This window comes from Passer domesticus (genome assembly GCF_036417665.1).
Source record: "Passer domesticus isolate bPasDom1 chromosome 8 unlocalized genomic scaffold, bPasDom1.hap1 SUPER_8_unloc_1, whole genome shotgun sequence".
NCBI classification, from domain to species: Eukaryota; Metazoa; Chordata; class Aves; order Passeriformes; family Passeridae; genus Passer; species Passer domesticus.
Window position 1 is genome coordinate 395535 of NW_026989900.1, and position 14748 is coordinate 410282.

At 53.3% G+C, this 14748-nt stretch overlaps 2 protein-coding genes and 1 long non-coding RNA gene across 3 annotated transcripts in view; 1 reads left to right on the forward strand and 2 right to left on the reverse strand.

The window, feature by feature from the left end:
* The window catches only part of LOC135291589 (zinc finger protein 850-like), a 66885-nt gene that overhangs the window by 39357 nt on the left and 12780 nt on the right, over window positions 1–14748 (reverse strand). The window lies entirely within an intron of this gene.
* On the forward strand, window positions 1775–2403 carry LOC135291598 (olfactory receptor 14J1-like). The gene has a single exon (XM_064405879.1). It carries the CDS (start codon window positions 1816–1818, stop codon window positions 2401–2403), a length of 588 nt encoding a protein of 195 aa, XP_064261949.1. The 5' UTR covers window positions 1775–1815.
* On the reverse strand, window positions 11364–13710 carry LOC135291621 (uncharacterized). Its single transcript, XR_010354389.1, has 3 exons — window positions 13547–13710; window positions 12015–12115; window positions 11364–11447 (listed from the first exon to the last, which is right to left on the reverse strand). It is a non-coding gene; the product is annotated as an uncharacterized LOC135291621 (long non-coding RNA).

Consider the following 14748-nt stretch of genomic DNA (forward strand, 5'->3'; position numbering starts at 1 on the left):
TGCCAGGAGGCCCCAGGGCCTCAAGACAAGGTGTGTCCTCCCAGCCCTTGGTGGCACAGACCCTGCTGCTGTGCCCCAGGCCACCAAGACTTGGCTTCTCTTTGTCCCCACCTGTCATCACTGCCTCCAGTTCTCTGCTCTGCCTGGGGTCTGGGGACACTTTCTGAGTCGTGTCCCTCAGTGGGACCCATTAAATGTCCAAGAAACTTTGGAGTTGGATTCTGACTTGGAGTTCTGGAGAGGTTTCTTCAGCTGCCTCTGAGGGACTGATGTTCAGGGCCTGAGCACAAAGCCCCAGAGGGTCATTAAAGTCCTGCTGCTGTGTCTGTGCTGCTGAGCTGGGCTGGGCTCCTGGCCCAGAGGCAGCTCCTGGTAAGCAAGAAGAGCTTCAAAAGCACATTTCTCTTGATGAGCAGCTCTTCTGCCAGCCCAGCAGGGCTGGGGCACTGCCTGCAGCCAGCCCGGGCACAGCCCAGAGGCACAGAGAGCTTCAATCAGTCAGGGCTGGGAAGGTGCTGGGAAGTGCCTGGGGCAGAATCACTGCCAGCCCTTGGCACAGGAACCTCTGGCTGCAGGACAATGCAGCTGCAGCTCCTGGAGTGATCTCCTAAAGCTGGAACATCCCAATGCCTGCAGACCCTGTGAGTACATTCTCTGATTCTCTCTTGTGCAGAGCAGCCAGGGGTGCCCAGGGCTGTCCTGCAGAGCAGGCTCCTGCAGCCCAGGGCGCTGTGCTGGGGCAGGGACTCTGCTGCCTGCCAGGGACAGCTCTCAGCCAGCCCAGGGAGCTGCTGCCAGCACTGGGGGACAAGATATGGGTGGAAGGAGCCAGCTGGTAAAGCTTGGAAATATTCTCCTTGTGTGGTGAGGATGCTGCATTGGTCAGGACTGCTCCCAGTATGACATTTATCTGCAGAAGAATTCCAAGTAGTTTATGCTGGGAGAACAGCAAGGCAGGTGCTGTACAAAAGAGAAAATCCTGCTTTTTTAATCTACTGTTCTGGGTTGTCTGGATGGGAAATTACACATAGATATTCATCTCTCAGTTCAGGTGGAGAAAAATTAAAAAAAAAAAATTCTCAAATCTTACTAATCCAGGCAGTGACAGAATCACCACAGGGCCCCTTAGAGGCACCATCAGTGTCACTTTTCCAGCCTCCTCAGAGTTGCTCTGACGTTGCCATCACAGCCTGCAGAGCCAGAGCTGCCCCTGGGGAGTGCCAGAGCTGGGAGGGGTCTGCAGGGCAGAGCTGAGCCCCCAGGGCTGGGCTGGGCTCTGGCAGCACTGGCAGGGCTCAGCCCTGGGCACAGGGAAGAAGCTGCTGGCAGGGACAGCTCCAGGCAGCAGAGCCCTGGGCAGGCAGTGGGGGGAAAGTGCCCCCAGGCTATGCTGGGATATTTAAAGTCCTCTCCTAATTCAACTATTCCATGATTACTTTTTTTACATATGCCCAGGCCAAGACAGTGCAAATGTCCAACAGCAGCTCCATCAGGCACTTCCTCCTGCTGGCACTGGCAGACACGCGGCAGCTGCAGCTCCTGCACTTCTGCCTCTTGCTGGGCATCTCCCTGGCTGCCCTCCTGGGCAACGGCCTCATCATCAGCGCCGTAGCCTGCGGCCAGCACCTGCACACGCCCATGTTCTTCTTCCTGCTCAACCTGGCCCTCAGCGACCTGGGCTCCATCTGCACCACTGTCCCCAAAGCCATGCACAATTCCCTCTGGCACACCAGGAACATCTCCTACACAGCATGTGCTGCACAGCTCTTTTTCTTTGGATATTTCACTTCAGCAGAGTTTTATCTCCTGACCATCATGTGCTACGACCGCTACGTGTCCATCTGCAAACCTCTGCACTACGGGAGCCTCCTGGGCAGCAGAGCTTGTGCCCACATGGCAGCAGCTGCCTGGGCCAGTGCCTTTCTCAATGCTCTCATGCACACAGCCAATACATTTTCTCTGCCCCTGTGCCATGGAAATGCCCTGGGCCAGTTCTTCTGTGAGGTGCCCCAAATCCTCAAGCTCTCCTGCTCCAAATCCTACCTCAGGGAACTTGCACTTCTTGTGTTTTCCATCTGTTTGGGATTTGGCGGTTTTGTGTTCATTGTTTTCTCCTATGTGCAGATCTTCCGGGCTGTGCTGAGGATCCTCTCTGAGCAGGGACGGCACAAAGCCTTTTCCACCTGCCTCCCACACCTGGCTGTGATCACCCTGTTCATGACCACTCTTATGTTTGCCCACCTGAAGCCTCCCTCCATGTCCTCCCCATCCCGGGATCTGGCCCTGTCAGTTCTGTATTCGGTGGTGCCTCCAGTCCTAAACCCCCTCATATACAGCCTGAGGAACCAGGAGCTCAAGGCTGCAGTGTGGAGACTGATGACTGGAGGCTTTAAGGAGTATTAAACTGCTGGCTAATTTCGGCAGATCACTTATAATAAAATTCATCTTTGATGCATCTTGTTGATTTGGATGTGGGTTTTTTTTCTTTTTATTAAATTTCCTTTTATTAATATTGTCCACATTGAAAAGCCAATCTTTGTGCCATTTCTTTTTCTGTTTCTATCCACCTGCTTTGTGGCCACAGACTGTGTCAATGAGGACCTGTGCTCTCTGTGCCTTTAAATGAACTAAAGGATCTCCCAGCAGAGATTTCTGCAGAGATCCCTCTATTTTTGCCTTCTCTGGAGCTGCAGCAGCAATGTCTGTGTGCAGAGCTGGGGCAAATCAGTGCTGGCACAGCAGCTGTGCCCAGCAGCAGCAGCAGCACTTGGTGTTGCCAGTGCTGCTGCCGTGGCCCTGCCCCGCTGCCCTGGTGGCCCTGGTGTTGCTGCAGGGCCTGAGTGCTCTCGGGGCCGGGCACAGTCCTGGGGGTGGCAGTGCCGGAGCTGCAGCAGGGACAGGCCATGGGCACTGCTGGGGCAGCGCTGACGCCTCAGGCCAGGCCCTGGGGGCTGCAGGCTCCTTGCCCAGGCTCTCTCAAGAACACGGCCAGGCCAATGCTCAGCACAGAAAAGCCCCAGGCTGAGCAGCCCCAGGCTGGCCGTGGGCAGGCTGGGGGCAAACAGCATGGCTGGGGCTCTGCAAGGGCCCTGGGGGAGATGGGAAGGAGCAGCAGAGCAGGAGCTGATCCGTCAGGTCCTTTTCTGCCTGGCTGCTGTCCAGCCACTCTGTCCCCAGCCTGTAGCACTGCAGGGGTTGTTGTGGCCAAAGTGCAGGACCCGGCACTGGGACTTGTTCAACCTCACCTTGTTGGATTTGGGCCCTGGATCCAGCCTGTCCAGGGCCCTGTGCAGAGCCCTCCTGCCCTCCAGCAGACCCACACTCACACCCAGCTTGGTGTTATCTGCAAATTTGCTGATGCTGGACTCAATCCCCTCACACAGATCATCAGTGCAGATAATGGAATCCACGCTGGCTGGCTCTCATGCCTCAGCCATCCTGTGGGTGCCCTGTGATGGCTCTCAAGGTGATCTGTTCCATAACCTTGCCAGGCACCCAGGTCAGGCTGACAGGCCTGGAGTTCCCCAGATCCTCCTTCCAGCCCTTCTTGGGGATGGGCTCACATTGGCACCTCCACTCCTCTGGGACCTCCCTGCTGATCCAGGACTGATGGTAAATGTTGGAGAGCAGCTTGGGGAGCTCATCCACCAGCTCCATCATCCCTCTAGGATGGATCCCTTCTGATCCCAGAGACACCTGTGAGCACCTGCGTGGCTCAGCAGGTCTCCAGCTGCTTCCTCCTGGATTCCAGGGGCTGTTCTGCTGCCTGTGCCCATCTACCAGCTCAGGAGAACACTTGTCCTGAGGATGGCCTGTCTTATTGTTGAAAACTGAGGCAAAGAAGGGGTGAAGGACCTCAGCCCATTCTTCATCTTTGGTAATCATATCCTTCACAATAAGAAATGCAGGTTGTCCTTAGCCCTTCTTTTGACATTAATGTGCTTATAAAAACATAATAATTATCCTTCACAGAAGTATCCAAGTTAAGTCGTAACTGAGCTTTCACCTCTCTAATTTTCTTTCTGCAGAACCTAACAAAAACCTTAAACATTTCTTGATTTACCTGCCCCTATGTCCGAAGGTGCTGCACCCTGTTTTTAACCGCTAAATTCCTGCAAAAGCTCCATGCCCAGCCATGACAGTCATTTCCCCTCTGGGTCATCTTTCTGCACAAAGGGACAACCTACTCTTGCTCCATCAAGATTTCTTTTTTGAAGCGTTTCCATCCTTCCTGGAACTTGTTGTTTTTAAGGGCTGTTTCTTTTAAAAGAATTAGTATCTGATTTGGTGCTCCCCAAATCTGCATCCTCAATAGGCCAAAGTCTGCCCTTAAAAGTCCAGTGCAGAAGATTTATTTATGCCCCTCCTTCTTTCATGTAATATTGAAGCAATTCATAATTTCATGGTCACTGTGCCCCAAACAGCCTCTGACCAGCACTTCTCCCACCAGCCCTTCTCTGTCTGTGACCAGCAGGAGACACAGCTTTCCTTGCGAGTGGGAATTGCAGGAAACATCCCCAAAGTGCAGCTTGGAAGGTTCAGGCTGGAGCTGAGGAGAAAGCAAAGTCCCTGCCAGGGTGAAATTGTGGTGCTCGAGGTGTGGCAGCGTGAGGCTGCGCCATGGCCGGCTCTGTGTGCCAGGAGCCGGCAGCGCTGGGTGCAGGGAGCCCAGGGAGGGCACAGAAACGCTGGGTGAGAAATGCTGGGGCACAGCGAGAGGGGCGAGTGCAGCCGGCCAGGGCACAGGAGCAGCACGCACAGGGGGCACAGCCTGCAGGACAGATGGCCGAGGGCTGGGCAGGGCTGGCAGGGCCACAGGCACCCAGGCCTTTGTGCCCTGGGCTCGGGCAGCGCCTCTGGAGGCCCCACAGCAGGAACTTTCCTGGCAGGGGCTGCACTTTGGCTCTCCCTCGGCCTCCCTGGCCAGGCTGGCAGGGGCTGCAGGTTGATGGCATTTGTCCTTGCTGCCCCTCACATCCCCCTGCCCCACAGAGAGCCCCGAGCCACCCGTGAGGGACAGGCCCTGCTGGCCCAGGCTGGGCTCAGGGCTTGGCCTTTCTGCTTCCCCCAGCCAGCCCAGGCCTTGCTCAGCATTGCAGTTCCCTGCCCAGAGCCCTGGGCTCCCTGCACTCCTGGCCTCAAGGATCTGCTCTCACCAGTCCCTGGGGAGCCTTTGGCACTCCCTGCCCTCACTGGGGCCCAGCCATGCTCCAAGGCACTTGGAGTTTTGCTGCTGACTCCTTGAGCAGCTTCTTCATCCTTCTCTCAGTGCCTGAGGCTCCTGGACCCAGCCCCAAATCCACCGTAGGGCTGATTAAAACACAGAAAGCCCTCAGGAGCTCTTTGTCTCCCTTCAATTGTCTTCAAGTCTCCAGGGCTTCTGCAGTGATTTGAGTTAAGGAGGGAGATTACAAAGTGCACCTCATGATTTTTGGTTTTTTAATCACATATGTGAGTTTGGTTTTTATTTTTCATTGCAGAGAAGAGGTGATAGAAGCATTCCTCAAGTGATCTTGATGCTGAATGTCTTTTTAGGAGATCTGGGCATGGAGACGAAAGAGCCCTTTTGGGCTGACCCTTTTTGGACAACCTGCTCTTCACCCCCTACCTCACCATGTCTGTCATAACCCACCTGGGACTGACATCCCAAAATATCCAAAAATGTTTCTGTAATTTATTCTTTTGTTTTATTCTGTAACACATTGTTTTGTGTGATTATTTAATTATGTATATATTTATTTTCATTTATAATATTAAGAGTGGTTTTTCTTACCTAGTTTTTATATTTGCATAAAAAATCTATACATTTTTAGTAGCCAAGAACATTAATGTTCTTTGGTTCTATGTAGCACATTCCCCTTCCTTAATTAATGGAGATCTATTGGCTATTTATTTCTTCCTCTTTATGGTAATTAGTAATATGTCCAGTCATTTTGTCATCGTTTTTATCATATTTTTCTCAGACAGGAGCATGGGAGAGCCTTTTGGTGTCCAGAGAGACATTTCTGGGGCACATTTGAGGCAGTTGTGGGTCTGGAGAGGGAATTTAGAAAGAACTTGAGGGTATGGACGACACTTAGGGGAGCCAGGTGGGCACTTGGAGGGGCACTCAGGAATTCTGAGGGACAGTTCGGGGTCCGGGGGAGCACTTGGGGGTCGAGGGCGGCCCTTGGAGGTCAGGGAGGGGAATTTGGGGCCCTTCGGGGTCTGGTCGAGCCCTTCGGGAGCTCGAACGGGGCTCTCCGGGGCGCGGGGGGTGATGGGAGTTGTAGGCGCGGGTATAATACGGGTTAATCGCGCCGCAGAGCATCAAGGGAGTTGTAGGCGCAGCTGCAATGGCTTTTGGTGATGGCGGGGCATGACGGGAGATGAAGTCCCAGCTCGAAGAGCGCTGTACCTACGCCGCGGAGCATGATGGGAGCTGTAGTCCCGGAAGTGGCTGGACTGCGGCCACTTGGGGGTTCAGGAAGGCACTTGGGGTGACACTTGAGGGCCCGAGCCGCGACTTGAGTCCTCGGGGGGAACGTAAATGGTTCAGAAATACCTGGGGGGCACTTGGGGAGCTCCAACTGGGCTCTTTAGGGCGCGGGGCACGGCACGAGTTTTAGGTGCGGGGCTGTGCTATGAGGAGCTCTGGGGCCGCGGGGGATGAGAGGAGATGAATTCCCAGAAGTGGCTGTACCGGGCATCTGTGGGGCTGGGAGCACTCGGGGGATCCGGGGACTCTTTTGGGTGGTCCCGAATGGGTGCTGAGGGGCACTGAGGGATCCTGGAGTGTCTGGGGATACTTAAGGAACAGATGGGGTCGGATACCGGGGTGGGGTCTGTGGAGCGCGGGGCATGACGGGTGTTGTAGTCCCGGCTCCAGTGGGGCGCTATCGGGCCGCATGGCATGGCGGGAATTGTATGGAAAAAAGAAAATATGGCACTGACACCAGGCACCGCCTTCGACAGTCCGAAACCGGCGCTGATTGGCAGCAGGTTTTGATGGGCGGGAGCCTCGGCAAATGGGAGTCGGTGGAGGCGGGAACAGCCCATTCACCCTCTCCCTCCCAGTACAGCCCAGTTTATTCCCAGTACAGCCCCTGTGCCCCTTCAGTACCTCCCAATACCCATGAGTACACTCCCAGTCCTTCCCAGTTCCCCCCTGTGCCATGCACAGTATGCTCTAGTGTCCCCCAGTCTTCCCCACAATGTTCCCAGTATCCCCAGTTTTCTCTAGTATCCCACAGTACCACTCCCAGTATGTCCCAGTGTGTACCCTTGCAGTCCAACTCATTCTGCCCAGATTGCCCCTCAGCATTCCCTGTGTTCCCAACTTGTCCAGGTTCTTCCCAGTTTCACTCCCAGGATGTCCCAGTGTCTCCCACAGCGTTCCAGTGCTCCCCAGTATGTCCCAGTCCTCCCCAGTGTTTCCAAGCACAGTTTAATTTCTCAGGGTTGCCGTGGCAGCCAAACCCAGCAGTGGGGTCAGGGCAGTGTCCATGGCCACAGCCCCTTGCAGTGGCCCAGTGCAGCTTGGGCTGATGATCCACCCTCACAGCTGGCCCAGGGCAGCTCTGCAGTGGTTTTGGTGGCACCTCGGGCTGGCACACACCTGAGCAGTGTGTCTGTGTTCAGTGGGGAAACTCAGGAGTATTAGATTGCTTCAAAAAAGCCCAAAAAGGGAAAACCCCTCTTAGGCTGAGTGCAGCCAGCTCTGCAAGCACAGCAGGTCCCAGGGGAGTGAGGACAGACAGGATGGGGCTGGGGAACGTGGAGCAAGGCTGTCCACACTGGGTCAGAGCTCAAGGCACAGCTTCTCTGAGCAGGCCAGAGCGCCTGAGGAGAGACCCTGGGTCAATATCAATCACAGAATGCTGAAATCACCTCTGATCTAAAGAGAAATGTAATAAAAGAAACCCTTTAAAATAGATATGTGTATGTTTTACAAGCTCTTTACAATCTTTCTCCATCACTAACTAGGAAAACTTTAATGATCCTCTGGGGCTTTGGTGTTGTTTACCTCAGACTCAGTCCCTGAGAGAGTCTTCAAAGAACTTCTCAAAAACTCAAACGTAAATTTAAACTCCAAAGTTTCTTGAAGTTTTAATGGGTCCCACTGAGGGACATGACTGAGAAAGTGTCCCCAGGTCCCAGTTAGAGCAGAACACTGGAGGCAGTGATGACAGCTGGGGACAAACAAGGCAAAGGTGTCTCTGATGCTGAGCAAACCTGGATGAGTTTGAGGAATGCAAAGGGCCAAGGCCAGAGCCCCAGCCCCTGGCCAGGCAGATCCTGTCCCTCCCTCATTGCTCAGGGCTCTTCCCGGGATGGGCACTGGCATGTGGGGATGTGCAATGCCAAGGGCAGCACCATGGGGCGGCCCCTGCCAGGCTGCTGAGCAGGAACAAGGAGGCAATGAGGCCCCAGGGCTGCCAGGGTCACTTGTCTCCTGCTCCTGGCTCAGGCCCAGGGCCAGCAGCCATGGCCAAAGTGCTGCCCAAGGTGGCTCTGTCAGGGCCTTGCAGCTGCTGCCCATCCCTGTGCCCTCTGCAGCCCAGGCTGTCCTACGGTGTCCCTGCCCTGCGCCTCTGTCCCTGCAGGCTGTCATCATCCCCCGGCTGCCCCACCTGGCTGGCCCCTTCCTTTGCTGACAGCTCTGCCTCCTGGCTGCCTCTGCCTGCCCACACAAAGCCTTGGGCTGCTCCAGGCTTCTCCTGGGGGATGTGTTGCACCACAGCCCTGCCCTGGGAGGAAAATTCCTTTCTCCTGGTGTCCACTCTGAGCCTCCTCACCTGCACCTGGAATTAATTTTTCCTTTTTCAGGCTTTTCTCTACTATGTCAAAATGATCCACCATCTCTGAAACCACCCTTCAATCCCTCCCACGGCTCTTCTCTGCTCTCCTCAGTCTCCACCTCACTGAGCATAGAGCTCCTTTGTCCCTCTATTGTGGTCATGTGCTTGAGGCCTCCAAACTCCACTTTGGGAGATCTCTGGGCCCTCTCCAAGTTATTTGCAAATGAAAACATTCTGCTCATACTCCAAGAAAATCACCAGGCGCCAAGGTCAGTCAGACCTGTCTGTAATGGCTGCTTTTGTCTGGGAGCAATTCCCAGATAAATGGAATTATGGAGGCCAAGTTCCAATTTTGGGCCTGGCCCCTGGACAAGAAGGACAGTTCTTTTCCATAGGAAGGAAGCAACAGGACCCCAGTGTTTCAGGGACAGATGGGATGTCATCACCAGAGGCCAAGGACAGCCAGAGCTCTCTGTCCTGGCAGCTTTTGTCTGGGCGTAGCCCTTGCATATAGGGAAATTTTAGCCATGGACACCTGAAAAGGGAGAAGAGAAGGGAAGATTCTTTTCTATAGGAAGGAAAGCATGGAACCCCAGTGCTCCATGGGAGGCATCCATGCTGATGACAGGCAGCCCTCAACATGCCAAGGTCAGCTGCACCTGTCAGGTGCCTCTCAGGTGGCGGAATCAGCCAGGCCTGCTCTGTGTTCCCCTCATTCCATGAGGCCCTGCTGGGTCACAGTGACCTTCTGGTTCTGTGGGGCCCCAAGGTGTCACAGTGGTCTCCATGATTTCATGGGGCCTTGCAATTCCACAATGGTCTCCATGGATCCACGGTGCCCCCCAGGATCACAATGGCCCTTTGGCTCCACAAGGCCCTGAAATGCAGCAATGGCCTCTTGGTTCCACAAAGCCCTGCTGCTTCACACTGGCCCCTTGGGACCGTGTGGCCCAGCAGTGCCACAGTGATGTCCTTGGTGCCACGAGGCCATGCAGTGTCACAGTGATTCCTTGGATCCATGCTACCCTGCAGTGTCACAACGGCCCCTTGGTTCCATGAAGATCCAGAAGTGTCACAATGGTCTCCATGGTTCCACATGGTCCTCACAGTGTCACAGTGGTCTCCATAGGCAGGAAACAACCAAGCCCCAGTGTTGTAGGGGCCGATGAGGGGCAGTCACCAGAGGCAAAGGGCAGCCAGATTAGATGGTACTGGCAGATTTTGTCTGGGAGCAATCTTGGATATACAGAATTTTAGAGGCAGAATAACAATTTTGGACATGGATGACAGAAGCAGAAACACAGATCTTTTCCATAGGCAGGAAAGCAAGAGTTCCAAGGGCAGTTGAAAAGCAACTATCAGAGGGCAAGGTCAGCCAGACCTCTCCTTTCTGGTAGCTTTTATCTGAAAGCAAGCCTTGGATATAGGGAATTTCAGAGATAGAATCCTAATTTCTGCCATTTCTGCATTGATAAGCAGAATGTTTTTTTCCATAGGAAGGAAAGCACAGAGGCCAAGTGTTTCAAAGGCAGATGAGAGGTGGCTCGCAGGAGCTCAAGCAAGACAGACTTGTTTATCCTGGCAGCTGCTTTTACAGAAGGATCCTTGGATATATTTTGGGAGGAGGAATTTCACTTTTGACCACAGACATGTTGACAAGCATGACGGTTCCTTTCCATTGGAAGGAAAGCACTGTGCCCCGGTGTTTCAAAGACAGGTGAGAGGCAGCCCCTAAGAGGCCAAGGGCTCCCAGACCTGTCTGTCCTGGCAGCTTGAACTTGGGAGCAATCCTTGGATGAATAGAATCCCAGTTTCAGCCATGGGCTCCTGGTGGAAATAGATGGTTTTTCCATAAGAAATAAAAGTGCGAAATCCAAGTGGTTTGGAAGAAGATGAGAGGGGGCCAAACCTGCAGCTGTGGATGTCCAAAAGCCCCTTTTCAGGGCAGCCTCGTTGAGCCCGATGGCACCCGAGCTGCAGTGGTGAGGGTACACTCTCCACTCTGGTGTGACAGAGAGTGCACACTTTCTAGGACCCTTGGTAGCTACAGCAGAAGCGAGGAAAAAGGCGGACACTGTCTTCTGGGATAACCGGGTTTATTGAGGATCAGGGAGATGGAAGGTCGAGGGGAACCAGAAGGCAGAGACACAGTTAACAGGGTGACAGCAACTTATAAAGCAAGGTGGGTACAAAGGTGGAGCCAGGTCTCTAACCAATAGAGGACCAGGGGGTAGTGCATAAAGGGATACAGCCAACCTAACTGAACCCATCCCAGGTGTCCTGGGGAGGGGCCCCGGCCCCTGAACCAATCACTCAACGCCCTAGAGAGAAGCTTCTCAATGAAAGGGTCAGGTCGCAGAGTGATGGGCAGGGCACTGAGGAGGGATAGAACAAAAGGATACAATGCAACCGGGGAGGAGATAGGGAAACTGACAGGGGTTCAAGGGATGAGGCAACGGGGCAGAGCCACTCTTAACATAAGGGGAGAATGGAATATACCAACTTACAAAGTGCAACTTATTCAACTGCAACTGATTGAGGACACAACCCAACAGGCCACCATAGGCAAAGCCAGCCAGACCTGTCTTTCCTGGCACCTTTCATCTGGGAGAAATCCTTGGATATAGGGAATTTTGGAGGTGGAATATCAGTTTTGGCCACAGGCACCTGGACCGGAAGAAGAGTTCTTTTTATTAGGCAGGAAAGCACATGGTCCTGGTGTTTCAAAGGCAGATGTGAGGTTGCCCCTGGGTGGCCAAGCCAGCCAGATCTGTCTGTCCTGCCAGATTTCATCTGGGAACAATTCTTGGATAAACAAACATTTGGAGGAGGAAACCCAGTTTTGGCCATGGGCACCTGGAGGAGAAGGACAGCTCTTTCCCGCAGGAAGGAAAGCACAGAGCCCCGCTGCTCCAGGGGCAGATGAGCAGCAGCCCTCGACATGCCAAGGTCAGCTGGACCTATCAGGTGGTTCCCAGGAGGCCAAACCAGCCAGACCTGTGCCATGTCCCCTTGGTTCCATGGGGCCCCGTGTTTCACAATGGTCTCCTTGAGTCCATGAGGCACCTCAGTGTCACCATGGCCTCTGGGATCCAGGAGGTTCTGTGCTGTCAGCAATGGTCTCCTTGTTTCTGCAGTGTCACAATGGCTGCATGAAGGGCTTAGGGTTTAAAAAACAGAGCAGGATCTCAGCCCATGGTCTGGACCCTCCTTCTCCTGGGGTTTGTGTCTCACCCACACTGGAACCCAAGCAGTTGGTAGCTGAATATGTGTCTTTCAGTAGATCTTCTGTCTTTCGGTCATTCCGTGTTTCTTCTTCTGCTTATCCTCTTTACCTGGAACATTTTTGGGTAATTTAACATCTTTATGGTTATTTGGTTTCCAGGTTAAATGGAGTTAATGGAGTTACTGCTATAAGTGTTTCATGTTGAATTGGATGTTGTATTAAACCCTTTACCAAAGTTGCTTGATTTTTTGTACTTTGACAGTAAGATTTTGTGTCATTTTGACCTCTTGAGAATATCTGGTTGGTGTTTCTCCTGTTCACCAAACCTCAGTAAAGGAGCCTTTGGTTTTCCCCAGCATTTGAGCGTTCTGGGGTGTCACAGCCCTGCAGGCTCACAATGGCCTCTTGTTTCCACAAGGCCCTGGTGTGTCACACTTGCCCTCGATTCCCTGAGAATCTGGAGTGTCACACAGGTTGATGGCATTTGTCTTTCCTGCACCTCACATCCCCCTGCCCCACAGAGAGCCCTGAGCCACCCGTGAGGGACAGGCCCTGCTGGCCCAGGCTGGGTTCAGGGCTTGGCCTTTCTGCTTCCCCCAGCCAGCCCAGGCCTTGCTCAGCATTGCAGTTCCCTGCCCAGAGCCTTGGCTCCCTGCACTCCTGGCCTCAAGGATCTGCTCTCACCAGTCCCTGGAGAGCCTTTGGCACTCCCTGTCCTCACTGGGGCCCAGCCATGCTCCAAGGCACTTGGAGTTTTGCTGCTGACTCCTTGAGCAGCTTCTTCATCCTTCTCTCAGTGCCTGAGGCTCCTGGACCTGGACCAAAATCCACCATGGGGCTGATTAAAATACAGAAAGCCCTCAGGAGCTCTTTGTCTCCCTTCAATTGTCTTCAAGTCTCCAGGGCTTGTGCAGTGATTGGAGTCAGTTTGGAGTTCTGTTAAGGAGGGAGATTTCAAAGTGCACCTCATGATTTTTGGTTTTTTAATCTCATGTGTGGGTTTGTTTTTTGGGTTTTTTTTTCATTGCAGAGAAGAGCTGATAGAAGTGATCTTGATGCTGAATGTCTCATTAGGAGATCTGGGAATGGAGAAGAATGAGCCCCTTGCAGGCTGACTCTGTTTGGACAACCTGCTCCTCACCCCCAGCCTCACCATGTCTGACATGGCCTGTCTGGGACTGACATCCCTGTGCCCTGCAGCAGAACCTTGTCCCCTGAGCTCTGCAGCTCCACATCCCAGCCCATTGCAACGTGTCCCACCTGCTCTCCTCAGGGCTCTGCCTGCATGCAGGCCCAGTTGTTTTCCTGCTTGTAAGGAAGGAGTAGGAAAGCCTGAGCAGATTTCCTGAACAACAAACCCCACTCAGGAACCACCTGCTCAGTCCAGGCTGCCTGGAATGGTGTCACCTTTCTACAAGGGACAGTGTGACCAGAAATGATCTCTGGAAGCAGAATTCTCAGAGTCTTTCAGCTGAATTCTCTGTCCCTGTCCTTTCCCTGGATCTCCTCTGCAGATACAAGCTGCTGGTGCCATTCCCACCTTTAACCCCTCTTTTGAATGCAAACAGATGTTCCCAGGTGTGTTAAGCAGGTGTTGCTCAATGTTTATGCAATGGTTTTCGGTTCCTCATGCAGCCAAGGAGACCCTTGTGACACAGCGAGGGCTCATGGAACCAGTGGTCCATTGTGACACTGCCCATTCAAGGAGACCATGGTGACACCATGGAACCTCATGGAACAGAGGATCCATGGTGACAGAGTGGAGACCTGTGGAACCAAGGAGCCTCTGTGATACTCCAGATCCTCATGGAACCCAGGGTGCATTGAGGCACAGCCAGGCCTTGTTGGAAGCAAAGAAACTTCTGTAAAAAGCAGGGTAACACACACAGAACCAAGGAGTCCATTGCTACAGGATAAAACCTATGGAACCAGGGATCCATTGTGACAAAATGGGGCCTCATGGAAACAAGGGGCCACTGTGACATAGTGGGACCGCACGGAACAAATTGTGCATTATGACAATGTAGATCCAAGGAGGCCATGGTGACACTATAGAATCCATGGATCCAAGTGGCCATTGTGACACTGAAGAACTTCATGAAACCCAGGGTCCACTGTGACACAGCAGGGCCTCATTGGAACAAAGGAACCATTGTTGACAGTACAGAAACTCATGGAACCAAGGGGCCATGGTGACACAGCAGGGCCACATGGAACCAAGGAGACCAGTGATGTTTAGGAACCTCAAGGAACCGAGGGTCCATTATGACACTGCAGAAACAATGAGGCAATTGCTGACAGTATGGAAATTCATGGAACCAAGCAGCCATTGTGACACTGCAAGGTGGCATTGAACCAGGGAGACCATGGTGACACTAGAGAACCTCATGGCACTAAGGGTTTATTGTGACACCGCAGGGGCCCATGGAGCCAATTGTCCGTTGTGACAATGCAGCTCTGAGGAGACCATGGTGACACTATGGAAGCTCATGGAACCATGGATCCATTGTGACAAAGCAAGGCCTCGTGGAACCAAGGAGACCATGGTGACATCATAGAACTTGGTGGAACCAAGGGTTCATTGTTACAGTCCAGAACCAAGGGGACCATGGTGACAATAAGAACCTCACAGGACCAAGATTCCATTGTTGAGCAGTGGGGCTTCATGGAACCAAGGAACCACAGCAGGGCCACACAGAACCAATGGTCCATAGAGATACTGCAAATTCAAGGAGACCCTGG